Consider the following 24,976-nt stretch of genomic DNA (forward strand, 5'->3'; position numbering starts at 1 on the left):
GGAGTTCATTGTTAAGTGTTTTATCAGCACACAAAGACAGCTTTAGACACAAAGCCTGGGATTATAAATAACTATAAACTATAAATGAGCATGTATGAATGATATCATGGCAGATTTGTATGTGCAGAAGTGGTTCTGGAACTCAACAAACATGTTTTGGGTAGCTTGCGTTTATGTAATCACTACCAGCTAATGTAAAACAACCTAACCTTCCCAGAGGTTAATTCAATGTTGCTTGAATGTTTCCCATTAACATTCCCTATATGTTAAAATGGTAAGGTTCTTGTGAAGTTTCCAGAATGTTCTTGGGAGGTTACTTAAATGAGTCCAGTGGGTAAATGGAGGGTTTTTCTGAAGTTGAAAATAACATTATGCTTACAATCTCAGAAGATTCTGGGAGGTTTACTTGAATGTTCCAGGAAAGTTACTTGAACGTTTCCCCTTCACATTTTTCTAGATGGTAAAATGGCACATTTTTCTGATGTAAAGCCAACATAACTATTCCAGAACATCATGGGAAGGTTACCTGAATGTTCCAGGGAGGTTACTTGAAAGTTTCCCTTCAGCGTGTCTATGTTGATGGCTAAGATGGCAAGTTTTTCTAATGTAAAAGCAAAGTTATTGTTGTTTCTGACATATAACTAACTTTATTCTTATGTTCCTAAAACATTCTGGGCAGGGAAATTAAATGTTCCAGGAAGGTTACATGAATGTTTCCCCTTAAAATTTTCCAGATGTTAAAACAATACGTTCTTCTAATGTAAAACCAACATTAGTTATTTTCCAAGAATATTCTCAGAAGGTTACTTGAATGTTCCAGGAGGGTTGCTTGAATGTTTCTCCTTCAGTTTGATTGTCTTTGAAGTGTAACATGACAAGGTTGAGGTAGCTTTGCACAGATACAGCTGGTAGAAATGTCCTTCAGAGGGCTACTTTTTGTACTTTTTAGAGCACATTTCAGAGAAATGAAGTCAGAGTAGAGTTAGTGTGGCTTTCAGTCACTGTTGACACAAGTTTACACATTGATTTTTATTTAAATGCTAAAAATTCAAGGCTCATCCAACAACCAGTGTCAATGAATACTAAAAACCACAGATACCACAAATAAAAACATACATTTCATAAATCAACAAAATGTCTTCAGTGAATAAAAATGATTTTTTTTCTTTGCAAAGAAAACATAAATGATACAAAACACAACCACAGTAAAAGTATTACATGAGGACAGGAGGTAAAACCAAAAGGTGAGTTCCTCAGTAAAGGGATTTTCAGTGTGTACGACGCAGGATAAAGAGAGTGGGCAATACAGATAAAGTAGAAAGTATAATCTTTTTTGTTTGTTTGTTTTTGTTTTTTTTTACAAAATCAAACCATAGAGGATAAAGTAAGAGGTCGACAACATCAGACATAAAGAGATAATACTATCCATTCAGTTGGAAGTATTTTCCAATCAAATGTAATACATCCATGCAATATATATTCTCCCAGTTAAATCATCTTTAACTTGACCTTCCTCTATCCTAAAACTCGCTGGCAAGCATTTGAAACATGGTTCAGTAATCTTCCCTTTTCAAAGAATAGATAATGACACAATAAAAGACCGGACAAAAGAGATAAAGTGTTTCAAAAGTGGACTTAATTCCAAGTCCAAAAAACAAAAGCTGCATTGTCCCTTGACCTTCAGAGCTGTCCACTATGGTGCAGACAGTGCAGAGACACTGGCTGAGAGTCCAGGGTTTAACAACAACCTCCTCTTAGGAAAGGTTCGGGTTTCATCTGAGCTCACTGGAGAAGTTCGAGTCTGTGACAGAGTTCAGACGTACTGCTCTTTGGGAAACGTGTACGCCGCCACTCCCGGCGGAGGAGAAGACAGGCCCTGCACCGAAGGGTATTTAAAGATGGCCGTGGTGTGCGCAGGAGGAGAGAAGGTGTTTTTCGACGTGGTGGTGCTGCTGCTGCTGGTTGCAGTTGTTGGTTGTGAGGAGTGGTAGGGGTGTTGGGGTAGGAATGAGAGAGGGGGGTTGATGGGAGGGGAGTAGGGCTCTGGGTAGTCCTCCTTGTTGCAGGCCAGTCTGTAGCTCACATAGTCTGCAGTGTTTGGAAGCTCTTCATAAAACCGTCCTGAATGCTGTGGAGAAATGAGAGACTAAATTAAAAACAATACACATATACTACTGCTACTGATATGTAGGGCTGTGACACATTCCTGTGGGATGATAGATTACCGCAACTGCCTTAATAATGCCATTCTATTGGACTTTATTGAAGCATATTGTCATAATCGTAGCTTCTGGAATCAAGCAGTGTGCAAGTGTGTAGTGTGCAAGTGAGGGAGTGTGAGCGAGCTGACTCAGCAGATAAAGAAAAATTGTGCTGCTCATAACTGAGAGGGAACTCAGCGGAAAGTTGTCACACATCAACGTCGGCTCCAGTGAGTTCCTGTCTCTTTCAGGAGCTTTACAATCTGCAAGCTAAACTGTAAACTGCAATGATAAATCCAGCACCAACTGTCTTCCATCAGTTGTTGTCATTGTTGTTGTTAGTCGCACACTGGCAATCCCAAGATTGGGTTCAGTCTGTTGACCAATTAGAAGTTATGTCTCTGACTTGTCAACCAATCAGAGGTTGTGTTCCTGGCTTGTGTGTGACAGCGATGATTCTTAGAACTATGTGCTGATCTCAACATCAGATTGATCTTTCAAAATAAAAGTTGTGGTGATGATGATAATGTGGTTATGTTATTGCCAGAGCCTTACAACCTAGTAAAACACTGAATGTAAATATAACTTTTTTGTTTACGAGAAAACTCCACAAGGCACCTTTAAGAGTTTCCTCTTAAGTACAATTTACAAAGCTGTTAGTGATGACTAAATTGAATTCAGACAGAAAGACAGATATAACTGAAAACTGATAATTTATTGCAGATGATGATCATTTAATGTGCAGTCAATGAACTGAGATAATCAGCAGTGCAAATTGTATTTTCCCATCTAAAGAAATAACAGTACAAACTGACAAAATCTGAAAAAACTGAACTCTGTGCAACACAAACAAACACACACATTACCTGGATATCGTCTCCTGGTCTTTTTCTTATCGGCTGGGACAGTTTTCTGGACGGAGAGTCACTGGTCAAAGAAGAAAAGAGAATTAAAAAATGGATGATGAGGATGGTAACGGAGGGTATAAACCACGCTGTGATGAACAAGTGTGTGAAACAAGGTGATGGAGGGATAATGGGACTGTTTACATACGAGGAATCATCTTTTCTACTTCTTATTTTGAGCACCAGGACTGTGATAGTGATGCCCATCAGCACTCCAGCAGCCAGCAGTAAGGCGATTACGCTGATGACATCACCTGTTGCAATCTGTGGTAGTGGCTTTTCTACAGGGGTAAAAACACAAACACACAAATCGTTGTTCAAACAAATATTTCTTGTTTACTATGATAAGTTACAAGAATCGAAACTAAATATAAAAATAATTGTATAATGAAATACTTGATATATAATTGTATGATCAATTAATTAAATAAATTAGTAAATATATAATTATGTCATTTCATGCTGAATCATGACAATAAATAAATAAATCATAAATTACATGAGCCATATTGGTATTAGATTATTTGTGTCAATTTATTTAGCTAGTTATTCATTTATACATATAGTTATACATTTACACTTTTACACTTACACTTATTTATTTGTTTATTAATTAATTAATTTATGTATTCATTAATGTATTTATAATTTTATTTATTTATTTAGATAGAATTTTCTTAATCTATTGCAGCCAAGTAAATACATCTGTCAACCGCATCCATCAAAATGTCTTTATTTGTTCATTTATTTAATTGTGTAATTATATATGTATTTACATACTTAGTTTTGCAGGCAAATAAGTGCTATGTATATTTATACATACATACAAAAGTTTAATTCAAAAACATCATTAGAAAACATTAGAAACAGCAGCAGTAGTAGTAGAAGAAGTAATATTATAACAGTATATTGTTCTTTTTACCCTGGACTTCAGGGAAACGTACCAATAATGCTGACCTCCACAGAGCCTGACCGCGTCCCGATGCTGTTGGTGGCGTCACACACATAGGTGCCTTGCACGTCATATGTGACTGGCCCTTTAAAGATGAGGACATTGTCTCGGATCTCAGCATTGCTCGGCATGGAGCCATTAATCCTGCAGAGTATACAGAAAATAAAACTTTTAGAATACCCGTAAAGTGTAGTGATACATGTATTTAAAAGTCCTGGTGCCGTCATACTCTATATCAGCATTCATCTGATCACACTGCTTGGTCAGAACTAAGTGTTGATTTTATTTATTGTGTCTGCTTGTTATGTGCAGGACTACAGATGGAAATTAGTGTCTCCATGTTTTCATTTCATGTAAAGGAATGAGATTGCACACCGTCCTTTTAGAAATAAAGTAAACTAAACTAAAGCGAGATATATATGGTATATTGCAGAATATCCAAATAATTCTAGATATAATCTATAAGCCCCACTTTGACAGCAAATTTGAGTGTATCACAAACAAAGTTGTACTCACAGTCTCCACTGATACAGAGAGACAGCTGGGTTGGCATCAGCCTGGCAGCTCAGCTGGACATTCTCTCGGTTCAGATACCAGTTTCCATCAAAGCCATCCACCGAAACATCTGGCTCATCTGGTGCACACACAAACACATACAAATAACAGAGATTTAACTTGAAATTTAGCTTTATTTTGTCTGTTTACTCTGACTATCGTCGTGACTTACACTGAATATCAAGGGTGACACTGTCAGTGAAGACCTCCTCGTTGTAGGTGGTGACACAGGTGAGTGTCTCCTTGTGTGTTTCTTTGCTGGGCACCAAAATGTAGTCGCTCTGAATGGTGAACGTCCCATCTGAGTTTCTGTACTCTCGGGAGGTCACTTCTCCTGGCACCCTCGTCTCCCACCTGCTCACATCAACGAGGAATCAGTCATGACACAGAGGTACATTGATGGAGGCTGATTTGTGGTTAATCGCACATTCACACACACACACACACGCACCTGATGGTACCAGGTGGTTTCCCATTGGCGGAGATGCAGGTGGCCACAGGTGTTTTTAGGTTGGATGAACTAGCCACCAGCGTCGGTGTGGACAGACTCATCTGAGTTGTTGGGCGAACTGAGGGGATAAAAATAAACAAAAGCATGAGGTTGATCTCACAATTAGAGCTGCAACCAACAATTATTTATATGTTTGGCATTTTTGCTTAAAAAATGACTGAAATGATTAATTGATTATTAAATAGTTGACAACTAATTTTTGCTTTTTGAATGTCTAATTGATGAATCTACTCATTTTTGTTGTACTCAGATTAGAATGTTTTTAAAGCATGGTAATATAGTACAATGTTAAACATATGGCAGCCTGTTCAAGGGCCTGAAAGATAAAAACGTTTCACCCCAAAATCAAAAATACATATTTCAACCCTGGTCTATAGTGCTGTTTATCCATCTACATTTTTTTTTTTTGGTGTAAGTTGCAGAGTTTTGGAGATATCAGCCACAGATATGTCTGCCTTCTCTCCAATATAATGGGACTAAATGGTACTCGGCTTCTGGTGTTTTGTGAAAAGCTGTATCTGGTAACTGGCTGTAACAGCTAGCTTCGTTCTGTCCAGAGATAAAAAAATCTGCCTACCAGTGACTCTAAAGATTACTAATGAACATGTTCATTCTCATTTGTTTGATACATTCAAAAACTGAAACATAAAACAGCAAGTTGTGGTCTTTAGGGGGGTTATGTGCCATAGTATTTCTTGGCCAGAGGCAGTGACCTCCAGTGACCTCCTCGGTGACCATTCTCCTCTGATGTCACACTCATGGTGGAAAGCTCAAATGTTATGTCTTAGGATGCAAGTCATATAAATGTATAACAAACCTGACAAATCATTATTTCACAGCTTCCTGATTGATCAGCAACTGAATAGATGATGGGTAGTGAAATTTCAGAAGGACATCAATCCATATTTCAAGCTAAAACAACATATTTGATAACCCATTCACCCACCCAACTTAGCTATCTGCAAGACAGCAGTTTCCAAAGACTTCACCTTTTATTGTTTCAAACCTGGGAGAGTGTGAGAATAACCGTCCTCTTACCGTAGACAGTGAGATTGACAGTGTTTTCTCTGTTCCCTGCGGGGAACGTGGTGTATTCACAGATGTAGGTGGACTCGTCAGAGAGGCGGAGTGAGGAGAAGGTGATGGTAGTGTCTTCAAGAGTTGGCGTCCGTCGTCTCACTGCTGCGTTCTTGAAGGTGACGCGGTCCCTGTAGGGCGGGGCCACGGACACACCCAGGGAAGGATTGGCAATCGCCACGTTCTGCTTAGTGCCATTGACCAGTTTCTGCCATGTTACCTTGAGAAAGAAGTATGGATTACATGTAACACTGGTTAATTTAGAGGATTTGTGCATGCATGCTTCTTCCCTCAAATGGACATGTTGGTTGTACGTGTCCTGCATGTGAAGTTTCTTTCCTGATGCTTTTGAATGTGGCCTGAGTGAAATTTCTCTGATAACAAGATAGAACATGTTTCTTCCTAACCAAATGTTTGAATCAAAGCTGGTTTATGTTACCTGCATTAATAATAATGTGTGATTGGTAGTATGTGATAAAGAATAATCTGATTTGCTGACTTATAAAACTCAAAGACTCAAGTTTATCCAAAGAGGAAAAGTTATCTCAACTAAACATTAGCAGATAAAAGAGGTAGGTAAAAGATTTTCAAAACTTAAGAGTTTGAATTGAGCTCAAAATTCCAAAATCTATTGTTGTTGCCTTAAAATGTAATTTTCTTTCGTATTTACACTGCTGTTTCTGGCACTGACTGGATGGTGAACATAAAACATTATATTAGGCTAAACCAGTTTAAAATATTTTGTATTTAGGTAATCCAAAAGTAACGGAAGGTAATCAAGTTACATTACCTTAATATTGTGATACTTGGATTAAGTTACTGAATATATTTTTAACAGGTATTTAGTTATTGTATCAGAATACATTTTTAAAATAACCCTCCCAACCTGATTAAGAGTTATAGATTGTTAGATCAAAACATAAACTATTAACTACTTTAGATTTAAGAATTAACATATTATTAGTTGAACAATGAAGACTGAAAATGAATAAATGAATATTTTGCATCATGATAATTTGAATAAATTAATTTGAAAGCTTTCCACAGACCCCCTGGCAGTGACCTCTAACCACTGGATTAAGAAATCATGTTCCTCGGAAAGCTGAAAATAACCTTTCAATTAATTAAGTTAATTGTTTTTATCTGAAATTTGGAAGCTGTTTTGTGATTTTTTAAGCATTTTATCTTTTAATCTGCATGCGCACGGATATAATCCAGACATTCAGGCAGATGAATGAATACCTGGGAGATTTTGACAGGCGGGAAGCTGTTGACAAACCGACAGCGGAGATCCACCTTTGAGCCGACATACCCTGACTTCCCATCATCCATTTCCACAGTCTGGCCATTTATTCCTGGAGGAGAGACACACGAGTTAAAAAAAGACTTTCACCTATGCTGGGCACAGACACGCACACAAATATGCACATGTTGGCAGCATCAGACTGGCATGCTCTAAGCTGTTCACAGTCGGCACAGCATGCTGAGCTGATAAAGTGAGCTGAGCTGTCAAAGGTGATACATTTGAGCAGCGTGAGAGGTGAGCTGGGGTCAAAGGTTCTGGATTAGAGTGAGGTATAAATAAGCACGATTTGTTTGGTTACTGTTCCCACTGACTTACTGATCCCCTTTAACAAATCCACAGCAGAGACACACCCACCACCTGCGTGGACATGAATCACGTGTGTTTACTTGTGTTTCTCACATATACTGTAACATGGTGGTCGAATGTAATGTTGAAAGTACATCCAAGTAAATTCACTACTTGTACTACACCTCCACTACAATTATTTACAGGTCCAGTGTGTAAGATTTACAAGGATTTGTTGGCAGAAATGGAATATAATATTCATAAGTGTGTTTTCATTAATGTATAATCACCTGAAAATAAGAATTGTGTTTTTGTTACCTTGCAATGAGCCATTTATGGGCACAAGTCCTCTGGCATGGAGTCTGCACATTAAACCTCCACATTTCTACAGTAGCCCAGAATAGACAAACCAAACACTGGCTCAGGATACGGTCATTCACCTTTTGCACAAGTTTCATGGATGCTATAGGTTCTCCTTCATGCTTAAAAAGGAGGGTGAGACGCTGTGTTTGCAATCTGCAAGCTCACCACCAAATGCCATTAAATCCCACACACTGGTCCTTTAACAGCTTTAATTACTGACATTTTTGCATAGAAACTATTCTGATAATCATTTAGTAATTTTTCAATTTTATATAAATTTATTTCAGGAACACTACTACTTTTATTGTCATCTGCCTCTGAAATCACCAAAAACGTAAAGTTCTTCATAGTAGCTTCAAGTAAAGGATTGAAAAACTTCTTCTGTCACTGAAGTTACATCATATTTAATCTGGCAGGTTCATGAAGAATAAAATTACTGTTATTCATGATGCAGAACAAAGAACTATGATGGTGCACCAAACAAAACAGCTCAAAACAATGGCTGCTCTCATTCTCATACAACATACATACAACAAAAAACCCTAAACAAACAAACAAACAAACAAATCTTTCATGCTAAACATCCCCATTGTATTTCAGTCATCATCCATATTTGATTAAAATATCCAGAATCTTGTTTTTATCATTACTACACTGCAAATTTAAAGTATTCGTTTATCCAGCTTAACTTAAAAAGTTAGTGTCTGGGCTGCCTTAAAATTTAAAGTTGGGTTACTTTGTTTCTTTAGAAACTTAATTTAATGAGTTGACTGAACTCTGTGCAGTACATTAACTAAACTTCTAATTTCAAGTCAAATGACTCTATAGTGTTCTGAAAATAAATACTCAAAATGTTAAGTGAATTTGAACAAATAAAACTTGTATATTTATGTTTGGTTAATGGAAAAAGATGATTTGATTAGACTAAATTCCTGTATGATATTTTACAGTATAACTATTTATAAAGAAATCCTTTTAAATTTATACTTAATCCATTTAAATCCCTTCTACCTCTTAACATAGTAGCAGCTAGAGAGTTTAAGTCCTGAAAAGAAATGCATGCACACATGCCAGCCACAGCCAGCTTCTTCATCAGAAATGCAACTTTTTTTCATCAAACCTTGGAGCTTTTAGCCTACTTGAAACCAGGTAAATCCAGACTCATAATACCAAAATAAAAGCTTTGGAACATATTACCAACTTTTTCCACATTAACCTCACAAACAAGATGATCCCGCTTCCTCTTTTGATAAGACTATAAGGTCACCACAATGAGCTCTCTGGTAAGCACCTTATCAGTTACACAGCAGGAAATGAAAGACAGTCGGTTGCAAATATAAAGTAATATGCAAGTGGCAAAGCATTAAAGCCACTCTCAATAAATGTCTGTATGTAAACTACTGTAAAACATGTAGATCAGATTTGATTAGATATTGTTTAGGTCTACACCGTTTCTTCTATTTTTTTTAAACTCTCACACTCAAGAATTGCCACAAACCAGATGCAAATGAAAATTTTACTGTATGAATTTGATGCTGAATCAAACTGAGTGAATGTAACCTATACCCAGGGGTGATTTCCATGTTTGACATATTGAATGTTTTTTTTGTAAATAGATAATGCCTGATAATGAGTTGCCACAGTTCATGTCACATCATGTAGTCCAATAATTCCATGTTATTAATGGAGAAGTATTGATCCATCCATCAGTGTTCTGGTCTGGTCTCCATCAGAGCCAACCACTCAAAAACACCCCAGGCTGACGGCGCCAGCACCAAAACTACAGCTGTTCATCCCCCTGTTTGTCCTCCTTTAACCATGAAGTAACCCTTTGACCCATAAACAGTGTTTGAGCATCCTAATATTTGTGTCAGAGCTGTGTCATTTTGACATTTATTTTTTGGCATAACTGTGTATTTAGGAAGGATATATAATAAATACTGCAGTGTATTGTGATATGTTCTCTTGTGATAAGTGCAATAGGCGATTTTGGGAACAAGAAGAAAAGAAGTTGTTTATTATGTTAGTCTGCTCGACTCATTAATCCTTTATCTGACTGTCCACCAACCACAGCTCTGAAATATCAGTAGTAATTGTATTGTGTATTGGTAAATCCATACAGTAGCAGACATGTAATTGCATGTTTTTCTCTCCGTCGTGTCATTCTGTTAATTTTCTCTTGGATCATAATAATCTCTCCAAATTATAAACTATAAATACTGAATTCTATACTATATTGATCCTTTCTAACAGTTCAAATGTACACAAATCATTGCTCTGTAGAAAAAAGCTTTCTAACAGAGATGAAACTGTTTGAAAATTTGATGTCGTGATTATGGTGACTAAAACTGTTATCTTTACCGTTATTATCGCAGTATTTTTAAAATGTGCTGAAAATGTTCAGAAAGTACCGATAAAGACACCAAAATCACCAACTTTTTTTATTGAAAACCTCTCAACAGTTTGAAATGACATCATGTCCTTTGTGATGTAAATGTCTGGTGCAAAACAAACCTACACCGCTGCTGCGCCTGCATCTGCAAGCTAAACAGTATTTACTTAAACTTTTCCAAACTGCGTTTATCAAACAGTGATCACCATAACTAAAATTTTAAATTTTAATACTAATCATTAGGAATTAAAAAAAAAACTGGTTATCATTATCATCCTTACTAAGAAGGTTGCTTATGTACATAAATAGTTAGCTAGCTAGTTATATTTGATTACTAATGTTTGTGAAACACTAACTAATGCTTGCCAACTAAGCCAGATATATCATTATATAGCTAGTTAGCTAACATTAGCTATATGGTGCTTTTACAGTTTCCCCAGCAAAGTCTATTAAATCTATCAACATCTTTTTTTTTTTCAACAGACAAGCCTAACACCGGCCATTGTAAGAAAATAATCAAGCTAGTCAATATTGGGTCAAATAGAAAAATTACAGGGGGTCTGTGAGCCACGTAGTATGCTCTGTCAATTAATGGCTCCAATGTTAATATACGGTATGTCACAAAAGTGAGTACACCCCTCACGTTTCAGCAACCATTTTATTTTCAGAGAACAGTAAATCTATACCGCTATACAAGCTGTACACTGACTACTCCAAGTTATATCCAAGTTTCATTTCTATAGTATTGTCCCTTGAGAAGATATAATAAAATGGTTGCTGAAACGTGAGGGGTGTACTCACTTTTGTGACATGCTGTATATTTTCCTCCGAGCCCTCGAGAAAACAGGCAGAAAACCAGCCATGATTTAACTTTTGTATTCTTTCATCACAGCAATACATTCATTCAACAATACACAGAAGTTTATTACTTGTTGCAGCAGAGTAAATAAATACTTATCATACTTGCTGACTTCAGGTCTCTTTAGCTTTCACACATTTTGAAACTTATTGTTAGCTTAGCTGATATGAGTTTGTCTGTGGCCTGCCAGTTCATGCAGTCTGTTGTTCATGTACCTAAAAGTAGCTCAGAGATATCTAACTTATCTGTATTTATCATATTTCACAAATGCTAGCATGATTTGCAGGCAGCCTCCTGTGAGACACTAAACTGGTTTCCATCTACACAGGCTGTAGGGTATACAGTGCTTGAGTATGCAGTCCGTGTCTGGCAGAGTTCTCTGACTGCAGACCAGGCTAAAAGGCTGGAAAGCATGCAAATCACACTTGGCCAGCAGAACTCAGGGTACTCTGCACTCTTGGATTGGGCACTCCTGCAGGAGATGCACTCAACTGCGTCTTGGCTTTGCCAGAAAGCTGCTTAAGTCAGACTTCAGTGACTGGTCCTGATGTAATTAATAGCAGCCCTTCACATCCTGAATGATACCTTTTTCTGTAAAGTCACTCATGTCGCAGTCCCACCGCTTCTGGCTCCGATCCTACGTCCACACAAAACTTCACACAGAAATAGCAGCCATTGCTCCACAAAAAAGCTATAATTAAACATCTGACTCTCTTTCTCCTCATTCTCACAAACTTACATGCAATGACCGTGACCAGTTTACAGTAGAATCTGATTTGGTCCACATTTTGAAAATAGTGTGAACAGCCAAACAAAGAAACTCTAATCTGATCTGAGCGATACCATTTCACATCTGTAACAAACTATTTTAGGGGAACCATCACTACAGAACCAGGGTGAGTAGTAAAGAGTTACAGGTAACACACTGTAGAAAGTTTTTTTTTTTCTTTTTTTTTTCTTTTAAGGAACTAGTAATTTTCATATTCTTTTTTTTTTTTAACCGTACCTCCTCCTTTTTACTCAAGTATATGTTTGAGCCAGTAAATTATTCTTTGTTTAGCTACTTTTGCCATTTATACTGTAGTTACATTTGGTCTGCTCTAAATGCTGGGACTGAGTATACGGGGGAAACTGCGCAAGGAGCACCTCTACATGTTTCTACCTGCCTGCCAGAAAGATAAGCACCACCTGTCACTGACCACAATGTGGTGATAGGGAGCAAAACCAAGCCAAAAAGGCAGCTTCCAGCAACAGTCCCTGGCCACATCTGGCCACACAGCTTATACCAAAATCTAAAAAAGACAACAGCCGCATGACGAAGTGTTTGCTGTGCCTACTGCGCTTTTGAAAACTCCTCCTCTAACCACCACAAACATGCTGAAGCAAGTTAAGCTAGGTAAATTCAGTTATGTTACATTAACTTATCTTGTAGCTAGTGGTAAACTACAGTCCCCTAGAATCGGTGTATGCACATTGTCAAACAGCCAACCAGACCAGACTTTTACTAGTCAATGGCATAGTGGCACATCACATCAGAAATGCGCTTAACGATGCACCCATGGACACACAGATGGCCACAAGCACGTTTGTTACCCACACAACATGAGCGCTAGGGGTGAAAATGACAACTGCATCGGTCAGACAGTACCAGTGCCCTGTGCACTGCTGTGCACCGGGCTAATGTTAGTCTATGGAGCCTAACATCTCTGGTTTTGATGTATCAGTTTTGATTATTTTTAAACCAGTCCAACAATGTTATAGAAATACAATATTGAATCAGTGGAGTATTCTTTTTTACCATATGGTGACAGATCAGAATACTTTTTGTTGTTGTAACAAATTTGTAAAGCACTGACATGATATTGCATTGATAACAGGGGCATCAGATTAAAAAAAAAAAGGTTACATATTCTGTTCTACTTTGGATGACTTGTAAAAACAAAACCCATCATCCTATGTTACCCAGTCATTATGAGAAATGTCTGTACATCCTATAGTTGCTTTACTGATTGGCTTAGACCAAGCTTAATGCGTGGATTGCCCCCAGGGTCAGTTCTCTCTGCTCTCTATGTACTTTCTACCTCTGGAACACATTGTTGACCACATTTTTATGCTGACAATTTAAAGTTATATCTCTCATTTAATCGCAATGACTTTATGAAATTAGACACAATTAAAAATTGCTCTAAATGAAAGGACTTAATGTTTTCTCCAGAATAAATATAGAGAAATCTTTAATTGGCCCAGATACTGTGACAGAACACAGAATTATCAGAACTTGATATGTCCCCACAATCAAAATGTCCAGTGGATTACATGACTAATCACAAAAAATGTTGTATATTTTGTTCTCTAACTGAAGACATTTCAAAGTAATCTGACCAAATCCTGTTCATAGGTTAAATTGAGCTGCTCATTCAAAACTGACAGAAGACTGAATTTTTAGATTTATTCTAAATTGTTTCATTGGCTACAAAATGCACAGATTCACAGATAAGATGTTAGTGCTTACCTAGTTTCACATCACCTGAAAGATCAGAACACGAAAACAAAGCCTCATTTAAATTATGATGATCAGAAAGTGCACTGATTCTCTACTTTAATAGATTTGTTTGGTCTTGCTTTTTTATATAAATCTGCAGGCAACAGCATTTAATATGTAAAAATGCATTTGGTATATGGTACATTCGTGCATGTTCTATGCATGCAATCCTGCGTTCCAAAGCTTAGATGACCTCTTAGGACCAATCCGCCCTGCTTACATCATTCATCAAAAATATGACTGACATCCTCACATGATATCAAATACAACCTGAGCCATATGTGTGTTTTGTTATTTTAATAAGTTTAAGAGTTTTGTACTATTAAACTTATTAAAATATAGAGCAGGAATTCATTATGCCTTACATGCCCGCTTCATAAACCATTCTGTGGTCATTGGGGCGGAAGAAGGGCAGCAGTGGGAGTAGATTACAGCATTTAGGATATTAAAGTGCATCTATATCAGATAATTTATGGTCTGTTTGCTGCTGTATTGTATGTATGTTGCAGCTCACAATTACAAAATGTTTTTGCTGAGATATTGTGCATGTGTTTTTCTAAGTCTCCACACCTAAAAGAAAGACTTTTAGTAGTTTAATCTTTTCCTTCGGTATTAATGTTACAATTTTTGTCTAATGTTTACTAAAAGCTTCATTAGAGTCTATTGTTCTTTTATGGAAATACTTAAAGGGATAGTTTGGATTTTGAAGTTTGTAGAAGCAGAGAGTCACACCAGCACAGAACCTAAGCAATACTGTATTTTTGTCACTTAAAAAGGTCCACTTGTTTGAAATTTTATTTTCATTTAACTGTAAAAGTTTCATTGTTAAACTATTGACAAGAATCATGATAATGTTCAGTACATACAGACATGGCAACAGTGGCTGATATTTTTTCAAAATTGTGAGCTTTGACAGAAATACATCTGAACAGGCTGCATAGGGTTCAGATTCATGATACAATCAACAATGCACACACATCTTTCAACCACCCAGCCAGATCAGCCGGACACACCATGACAAAATGGGACTCAAGCTCGCCAAGCAACTGGAAATCAGAGACTGTTGTGCCTACATCTAACAAAGATCTGCTCCAACTAAACATCTGAGATCAGGGTGTTGCACTTGAAGGGTGGACTACACTGCGAGCTGACAGGATGCAACATGCAAGACTTCAACAGGATGAGGGGAGGAGGACTGTGTTTACACTGATGATGCTTCATTCTCAAAAACACAGTCACAGTTGATGGACAATGTTTAATGGAGAACTTTTTATGTGACGATGTCGACCACATTATCATCGCCATCTTGTTGCTACTGTTTACACTCAACCTGATGCAAATTCACAAAATGCTCTACAGAATTATCTACTGGGTATATACATGTATAGAAATAACTGTATTGTTTTATTGTATTATATATTTCTCCTATTCTATTCAGATTTTAATTACCTATATATGTCTGTAGCATGAGGGGAATAAAACTTTCTTTCTGTTGTGCAACCCTGTGTAGTATAATGACAATAAATTACCTTGACACAGGATCATTTACTGTGTCCCTGATGGATACAATGTATGATGACATCAATTAAAGGAATAGCTTGGGGAACGGGATGAAGAGACTGATATAACTCTCACACCTGTGCAATAAATATCAACAGGTAGCAGCCATTATTTTTGACAGCAAACAGGTAGCCATGGCTCTGTCCAGTAGGCTTGGGTGGTATAAGGGTAATGCATTATACCAGGGTATTAAGAAATCCTGGTGGTATGATTTTCAATAACGTCTTAAATACAGACACATCTCCTTTTATTAAACTGATTCACAGATGCCCTATTAAGTTGATGTATTATACTCCACAGCATGTGCCACCAGAGGTCAGTCTCTCCGCTGGTGGACAAGGCAGAGCAGCTGAGCTAAGACACATGGCATCTGATACATGGATGGGCTCTGAGTTCATCCGAGTCCACATGTTGGTATAAATCTTCTTTCTTCAATTTACCTACCCATTACTATAGGCCATATTACCTTTTAAATTATGTTGAGGACTTTGACATAACTTTGTTATGATTTGATGCTCTACAATTAAATTTAAATGGAATAAAACAATCTTTAAGGATCAGAGAGGCTGCTTTCAGTTTCGTTTCATGCATGCCGTATGTCACTGCAGCAAATACTGTGAAGATTTAAGCAGCATAACTAAAACCTGTAGTTATAAACTTGTGAGTACCAAGGAAACGCTCAAGAGGAAAAAAAAAAAAAAAATCAATGAAGTTGTAATGCTTTGCTTTGTGAGTAAAATCTCTTACTTAAGAGAGGCAGCCTATTTCCCACCTGCACCTCTACCGGTGTCTGTAGGCTATATTACCTTTTAAATGTTAAGCAGCACAAACTTTCCAGGAGATGTCTTTGTTGTGTGTTGTACTGATGTCTGAGTATTTTCTTAAATAATGATTAGATTCAAACACCTTTCACTTAGAATACTCTGTTACACACACACATACACACATACAGACACACACACACATATCCCACTGAGAGTCCCCCTACCGAGCTCTGTTGCTGAGCTGATTAGGGGCTTTAGGTGAGGGGAGAACAGACATGGTGCCTACCCCTCTGACACAAACACGAACACACACACACACACACACACACACACACACACACTCACTCACTCACAAACAGATTATCATATCTAGTTGGCCCCACGTCTCTCCCACCTTCCTCTTTGTCTATTTGCATTCTTCTATTGTTTAAACTATGGGAAATGACCTCAGCAGTCCTCATGACAATAATCCATAAACAGCAGCAGCACACAGGCAGGAGACGACCATGGGAACGTAGCAACAACAATAGCAATATTGTTTCACACTTGAATGTGCAACATGCAACAACAGCGAGAACATCACAGTGTGGTGCTGGGCTTTTTGTTCATATCCTGAGTGGATATCCTGCATCTTTCTTCCTCATACTCATTATGTGACAATGAGCCATTTCTCATTCTCCTGTGAGTGTGAATTCAACAGAGAGACAGTGGAAGATGGGAAAATGCACCTTACAGCTTTATTATTTCCTCACATTTCTAATTTTATTGCCGAAGAGTGTACGGATTTGGGCATACATTAATGAAAACACAATATAAAATATTATAAATGTTATAGATCAGCTCAGCTCTAAGTGCTACAGATCTGCTCAGTCAGAGAGGTCTTCTTCTTCTTCTCCTTCCTCTTCTTCTTCTTTTACTAAAACTAAATGGAACTGCAGTTTTGTTAAGTTTCAATAATTTCAAAAATAAATCTCCAAGGATAACAGACGGTGAAGACCTGAACACAAGCTGTATTCAAATAGCCTTTCACTGTCTGCTAAACAGCCTCGCCCTGCATTAGAAACATAGTTAAAACAACCAAAGCGCTAACAGAACAAAGGCCAAATGTCAGGTAGAGGAGGAAAACTGAAAAGAAGAAGTCTGTTATGAATTAAATAAAATAATACATAATACAGACAGAGAATTGTATAAAAAGTTCATAAAAATATCAGTAAAACACTGATGCAATATTCACAGGAAAAAAGCTGCTCAGAATTCATCCACACTGCTCATTGTACACAAACTTCCTGCAGTTTCTGTGTTCACTATTTGGGTTAATTGTCCAGCTCAGCAGTTGTTCTTTACTATTAAGGCTATGCATTGAATATAATATAAAATATCCATAAAAGATGTCATTTAGTCAGGGGTTGTCAATTTACTCGAATAGGGTCACTAAAGGAAAAGTAAAATAATAAATAATATATTAATCAAGACTCAAGATTAAAAAAATACCCCATAATCAGCAGCAGTAAATCGATAGGTATTTGGGCAGATTTAAGGCATTTCAAAATTTACTATTCATTAATTTAAACAGTGAAACTTAAATCTGAAAATGTTGCAAACATAAGATGGATTAAAAAAAGAGTTTATGTATACAGTTCAGTGATCAGCCAAATTTAATAAAGAAAGTGGGACAGAAAATAGAGAGAAGATCAAAGAGCGAACAGTCCGTTTCTAGTAGTATAAGTATGAGTCTAAGACAAAAAATATGAGGCTGATATCATTATCTGCTTTTAATAAAGATCTCCACATCAAGCTGCAGCGCTTCAAGGCTGAACATCTATCCTTCAGCCCGGCTCACTTGGCTAGCAGAAGGCCACAGATGCTGAAAAACTGACCTCATGCAACAGACGAGAAAATGAAAAGCACACAGAGCACAGAGAGAGAAAAGAGGAGAGGACAGATTAACCGTTTAATCTTTGGGCCATCAAATCTGTGATTGATCGGGGATTACACACAGTGTTTGTGTCTTTGGCCTTGTGACTTACAATGTAGGAAAAACTAAAGCAGAGGAAAGATCAACGGACACACATTCTCACAAAACCACGCAAGATGAACTCAAAACGAACTAAAACCTCGCCGATGCAACACGTGCAGGTGACAGAGGTTCAACTGGTTTGTGATACAAATGTGACCAGGCTGTTATTTCACATAGAGGATCTCTTTATTGACAAAAGATTGCACAGCATGAGTGAAAAGACCAATCTAACCATTACTACAAATTGACTTTTGGACATCCATTTTGCTAAATGTTTCCTCCTTTCCATTTTTACCTGATGGAAATGGAGAAAACACTTCTCCTCGTCTCATTTTCCCCTTGAATTGATTCTAATCTCATTGTTTTTGATTGAGATCTGGGTGCACACTCACGCGGGGGTATATGGGTGCGTGTTTGTGTGGGTGTGTAATCTCTGTGGCACTGCAGCAACGTGGAGTGTGCACTTGGCTGGTGTTCAGCGGGCAGCTCACAGGATTATGATGAGTGTTGCTGCTGCATCTGTGTTTTGGGGACATGAGAGGAGAATAATAAAACCCAAGAGAAAGACAGAGGAAGAGGAGATGGAGAGAAATGAAGAAAATGTCCGTGGAGGAAGATCGACGGACTGAGAAGGGGGAAAAAAAGACTTCGAAGACGATGACTCTGGAGAGAAGGCTTGCAGAAAGAAGAGACAAACAAAAGAGGAAGAGGACAGAAGGGCTGTGTGTTTGTGTTGGATTATTTCTGTGGGGTAGCGTCTGTGTGTTCCAGCTGTGGACAGTGGATTATGCAAAAATTCATGAGGACGCCTGTCTGTCAGTCTCAGTCAGCCTTTTTCTGTGTCTTTCTGCAGTGTAGGATTAGAAACTTTTATGTAAGGTGGAAAACACATCAGTGACATCCATCTGTGACAGCACTCACATCAACCTGCTCAGGCACACTGTAAAAAAAACAGTTTGTTTTAACTTTAAAAAGTTTGTGTCCAGGTTGCCTTAAAATTATAAGTTGACTGAAGACAAGCTGAAGTAATACAATTGCAGTGATTCAAAAGAAACTTCTCTAAACTTGATATTACTTCTGTTGTACTTAAGAAAATATGTTCAGTAAGCTCAAGATATTGATTTAAACTGATAAATTTGACAAACATTATAAACAAATTTGAGTTCCTTTTACATTTTCTCAGTTTGAAAGGTTAGCTCTTTATTTCACACAAGGAACTTACATGTTGCTTTGTTCAATATGTGAAAGTGTTCCCAGTGAATTCGTGAAGGTTTAAGTGTGAGGGGGAGGGACTGGATTCAGCACTAACCTTCATCATCTATTATTGTAAAAACAGCACACAAGCAACCATGATTTATTTTACAGTGTATTAGAAATACACAGCAAGATTTCACCTGACACTACAAAAAACGAGTTAAGAAAACTCATAACTTCAAGAGAACAGTTCATTTTTTAAAAACCTTTGAATCAGACTCAAACTCGAGTTTTGAAATAAACTAAAAAAAAGTGTTGCAGAGCTGTAATTTTTTGTTGGGAAAATTTGCTTTTCTTCTTTAAATCAACTTGAATCTTTGAAATTCATAAACTCCAAAAATTCTGTATTTCAAAACACTTCAAGTTGGAAGAACTCGTTTATGTTTATGAGTGTTTTGAAAGGAGAACTTTTCTTCAAGTTTCAGAAACTCAAAAATTCTGTATTTCATAAACAGTTTATGGTGAGCTATGAACATCATTATATGGGTGTTTGAAAATTAAATGGTTGCAATTGAAAAAATTAAATTCTTAATGGTTATTGACTTTCTTTTTTTAGTTTGCTCAACAATTTTTGAAATGCATTTTTTGTTTCTGAACCTCAAAGATTCATTATTTTCAAAGAAGCAAAGTAAATTATCTCAACAAAAGGTTAATGCAAGATTTAAAGTTATTTCAAAGTGTAAGAGTTTGAGTTTGATTCAAAACTCTAAAATTTAATGAAGGCAGGTGCCTTGATGATTTTTCTCAACATTTTTTAAAACACTGTATATGTTTTCTTTTTCTTTTAAAAATAAGGGTATATTTTAACTTTCAAACAATGCATTCTGTCAAGTCTGTTAATATGCTGATCATGTTTCTTTAGAAACTTAATTTAATGAATTGATTAAACTCTGTACAGGACATTCGTTCTGAATGAATCTGCACGAGCCAGGAGAAGACAGACACACTGCAGCAACAGTCGGCAGGCTGGGGGACTTGGCAACGATCATGTTGTTACACCCTTCCTGCTCCCTGCGCAAGCTCTAATCCACTGCTCTGTCCTTCAACATGACAATCCTACACACATGGTGCGGCCTCACACTCCGTAATAACACATACACACATGTATGCACAGTAGTAAATTACTGCTCAACATGTGCACGGGGGGGTTTATCACTGATTGAGTGAAAAAAGCAATCACAGCAGATGTCAGAGCAGCTCAACACATCCGTATGCTGCCACAATCGCTTTTGTCATTGCGTAATATATATACCACGACCCCCCTCCCCCTTTTTTTTATTACACAGTGTGATGTCAGCTGTATGCTTGGCCACAGCTTAGTGTGATCACACAGCTGCACCTGTTACAATGGGGCGAGTTAGTCCCTTCATTCAAACACACACACACACACACACACACACACACACACACACACACACACACACACACACAACAGTATAACGTGGGGATGCCATCTGCAAGGGATATAATGATTACACCAGTGCACCTGCTGAAAACAGGCCAGTTCAGCTGACACTGTAGGTCTGACTTAAATGGTTTAATTTGATTTCTGCATTCATCAGGAGCAAAGTTGTGTAGTAGCAGTAGTTTCAGAAATTAAAGTTATAATATATAAATATATATATATATATATATATATATATATATATACATATTCAGGTAACCTGAATATATGTATTCCCTGGCATTTTTAATTGAATTTCAGTCTTTTACAGGAAAATGATTAGAAACGGTTGATGACTCATGCTGCTCTCAGGGGCGTACACTAAATTTGTCTGATGAAATGCTTTCTCACTAATGACGCAGCTTGACCATGGAAGGTGAATACATCCGTTCACCAGAGCAGACCGTGAACCAGAGTGTTTCTGGGTGCCTCACTGTACAAAAGTACAACTTTCTAACTTTATTCTGGGACTTGAGTGAAACTGGATCATATTTTATGTAGAAAATATTTTCTGATTACACTCTGATGTCCTCTGCTGCTTTACTTTAACTGTCAGTGATTTAATTTCTGGCAGACAGATTACTTCATCTTACTTGTTTTTAAAGTAGCTAACTGTGACTGTTAGCTGCTGTTAGCATGCATAGGCCACTTTAGCTGCGTGGCGAGGAGTGTGGGGTCGTGTAACACAAATCACCATATTGGCTACCGTAAATGCCAGTTACCGTCTGTGATAAGTCTAGCTGCCTGTTTTACAGGAAACGTGAGCAATAAGCGCTCTACTAGTCATTTCATGGAAATCATCTGGATATGAGGATGAGACGTTTTTGATGTTCAAAGTTGTTCCGAACGAAGCAAAACTAGCACCAAGCTACAGAGCAACAAATATAACAACAAACATTAGTGAAAACTGCAAGAAAATGAATTAACTTATAGACTAGGGTTGCATATCAGTTGGATTTTAGTGATTCTGATTCTCAGCTTCGATTCTTTGAGTGTTCGCCTGCGTTCTTCCACTAGATGCCAGCAGAAACACTGCGCTAAGCTAATGTTAACTAGATACTAAGAGCGACGGTGGTCTCTTTTCTTGTTTCTTGTGGAAGGATAGTATTTGCTAGATTGAGGTGATTTACAAGACTCACAATTTGTGCTATTCACTCACTAGTCAAGCAACTTAGCAGCTGAGAAAGTTAACTGAAAATAATGTTCGATTTAATAAGACAAACACATTAGGAGATTATAAGACATGTCTGGATTCAATTTGCATGTCAATTGGTGCAGACAGATAGCTAGGTCAATATATGGTAGGTTTGCAGTATATTAAATTTGGTTAAATTTGAAACTAGCGCCAGTGAAATGTGTATATAAATCTTAATTTTGGAATCAACTTACTTGGAATTGATTTCTGATGCCCAACCCTACTATACACTACAGTACATTGAGAATTTACTTAATTTTACAAATCATGAAAAACCTATTATCACCCCTTATCAGAAATGTAACAATATATCGAATATATGTTTTTTTTAAACATCTGTGACTGTGATCATATATACAGTGATATTACATGTTTAATTATTTAATTTTTTGTTTTATTTTATAAAATTACTGCTACTGACTGCTGCATTGTTTCATTTTGAAATACAAAACAAACATAAATATTAACTGCCAAAGACAACATGCCTTTTTTTTTTTTGCAAATGATGAGGTCATGGCTGACTACTTAATTTTATTAAAAGAAGGAAAGCAGAAGCATTTTAGGTTAAAAGAAAAAAAATGAACAAAGATGCTGCACATCAGATTTCTTAAGTTTAAGTTAAGTTGTCACTTTTCTTTGTTTTTAATGTTGCAGTAAATATTGTATTGAGGACTTCATCTCGAGTCTTGAGTTTTTGGTATTAAAAAGTTTATAAGTTGAAGATGCAACAGTCACTTACGGCTTCATAGATCAGTTGTAAACCAATAAGCACTCTTGGGTTGCCAGGTTGTGAAAAATCTTGCTAATACTTCTAACTGTAGACATAATTAACACCCAAAAGGATTTCTGAAATCTTGGCAACCCAAAAATCGTTCTTATTAATGGCTTAATAGATCTAGACACCAACAATTAATGATTTATGAATCATTTTATCAATCATTTTCAATGTATCAATTACAACATTAACCCTTTATCAGTAGCAATTTATCAAAAAGTGGTCATCCTTTTTTTCAACTTATATGACATGTAACACTAATGTAAAACAGACATAAGGTATTATTACTACTGTTTATTCGTATAAATACAAAATATTTTATCAAAATGAAAACCTAAAACTAATTCTCCATCTTTAACTTAGCGCTTATATTTTTGTCCGAATGATTTTAGGTGGGTTTATTCTCTATTAATGTACATATGTATTAGTTACATATTTCTGTTATTTTTTTGTTTTTGTTTGTTTTTTGTTTGTTTCAGTCACGTGTTTCACCTGGATCAACATCACTAGGCTATTAATTAACAGGTGCTCAGAAGAGCAGAGCCGCCTACCTGGAATAACACAAGTTGTCATCAGGAATATCCAAAATCCAGTGTTGTCCATGTTGTCCACACCACCGGTGCCAGCTTCTCGCTGTGGTTAGATTCCCAGTGTGGACAAATTTTACGCCTCCTGCCTCCCAGATTGAACACACGGCACCAAGGTCCAGTCAGGTCTCCATGTGCGCCGGAAACCGAGCACACACTGCGCCTGAAAAGATTTCTCAAACTCGTCCTCTTGCGTCCTGTTTCACTTTTTCTGTCTTCTCCCCCTGTCTGGCGCGCGGAGCTGCAGCAGTCTCTGTCCGGCTGAGGCTTGGCGGGGATAAAGCAGCTTAACGCGTGGGCAGATTATTTCCGAGATAGCCAGCCTACCCCCAGTCCCGACCGACAGCTATCTGTAACTGTGTGAGGGCTGAGCTGAGCTGAGCAACCCGGCTGGTGTGCGCATTTAGTAAAAAAGGCGCAGTCAGGCTATTTTAAATGAGCAGACTCAATAGACGCAATTAGGGGCCCAGACAGGGGCGTAGCTACACGAATTAGCGGTGACCGTTTGAGTCCTGAGCCCTGACCCTGTGTTGGGCTGGCTGATTTTAAATGAATAAATAAATTAATTGATTGATTATTACTGAGCCTCAGAGGTGAAAAAAATGATTTCCACAATGTTCTGGGAACATTTATTTTTGGTTCTGCTGCATTATGTTCCCTGGAAATTAAAAAGTTTTTCTGATGTAAAGCCATTGTTACTGTTATGTTCCCAAAATGTCCTGGCCAGGTTAGTTAAACGTTCCAGGAATGTTTCCCTGTTAGCGTTCCCTAGATGTCAAAAGTTTTTTTCTGAATAAAACTGTTATTGTTTTTCCTACTGATGAATGTTTTTCCAGAACATTCTGGGAATGCTAGTTGTTACCTAAAAAGCTACCAACAAATATCGATTCAAAGTACATCATCAACATGCACACATCTGTAGGAGTAGCCCAAGGGGCGGTCACAAATCATCAATATCTGATGAGTTGGACTGGAAGGGGAGGGTGAAGGGAGGGGCTTTCAGTTGGTTGCAGTCTTAAACTTTAAACACTGGTTCTTCAAAACACACATTTGTTAATTATAGATTATATATAAATTAATGGAAAATAAATGGATAGAAAAGGTAAGTTTGACAGTTTGTGTACAAATAGAGCCCACTTTTTCAACAGCTCTGGTTCCAGAAATGAATTTCTTATTCATTTATTCACTCCACTGACATTTCAGAAAATCCTTATATAAAGAGTTTTGAGCCTGGAACCAAGCCAACCAGCTACAAGACAAATTGTGACCAAAAAACATTTGATTCGAATAACAACAATAATAATAACAACAATAATAAAATTGTTGTAGTATTGTTGTAGCTTGTTTTTAGATAACTAACAAACCAGCCTGCTAGCAAGCTACCTATCCCCTAGGGTGGTAAAAGTTTCCATGGTAACAGCAAGCTCCGCCA

General features: G+C 37.3%; 1 protein-coding gene across 1 annotated transcript; it reads right to left on the bottom strand.

Annotated features, from left to right (window-relative positions):
- Positions 1-1,014: 1,014 nt before the first annotated feature.
- nectin1a (nectin cell adhesion molecule 1a) lies at positions 1,015-23,703 on the bottom strand. The gene is made up of 10 exons (XM_084730294.1): positions 23,509-23,703; positions 7,444-7,556; positions 6,163-6,421; positions 5,065-5,182; positions 4,786-4,967; positions 4,575-4,692; positions 4,051-4,202; positions 3,255-3,387; positions 3,068-3,128; positions 1,015-2,128 (listed from the first exon to the last, which is right to left on the bottom strand). Exons 1-10 carry the CDS (start codon positions 23,558-23,560, stop codon positions 1,814-1,816), a joined length of 1,503 nt encoding a protein of 500 aa, XP_084586420.1. The 5' UTR covers positions 23,561-23,703; the 3' UTR covers positions 1,015-1,813.
- Between the last annotated feature and the right edge of the window lie 1,273 nt (positions 23,704-24,976).

The sequence above is a fragment of the Lutjanus erythropterus genome, chromosome 11 (assembly GCF_056507025.1).
Source record: "Lutjanus erythropterus isolate fLutEry1 chromosome 11, fLutEry1.hap2, whole genome shotgun sequence".
Taxonomy (NCBI): Eukaryota; Metazoa; Chordata; class Actinopteri; order Lutjaniformes; family Lutjanidae; genus Lutjanus; species Lutjanus erythropterus.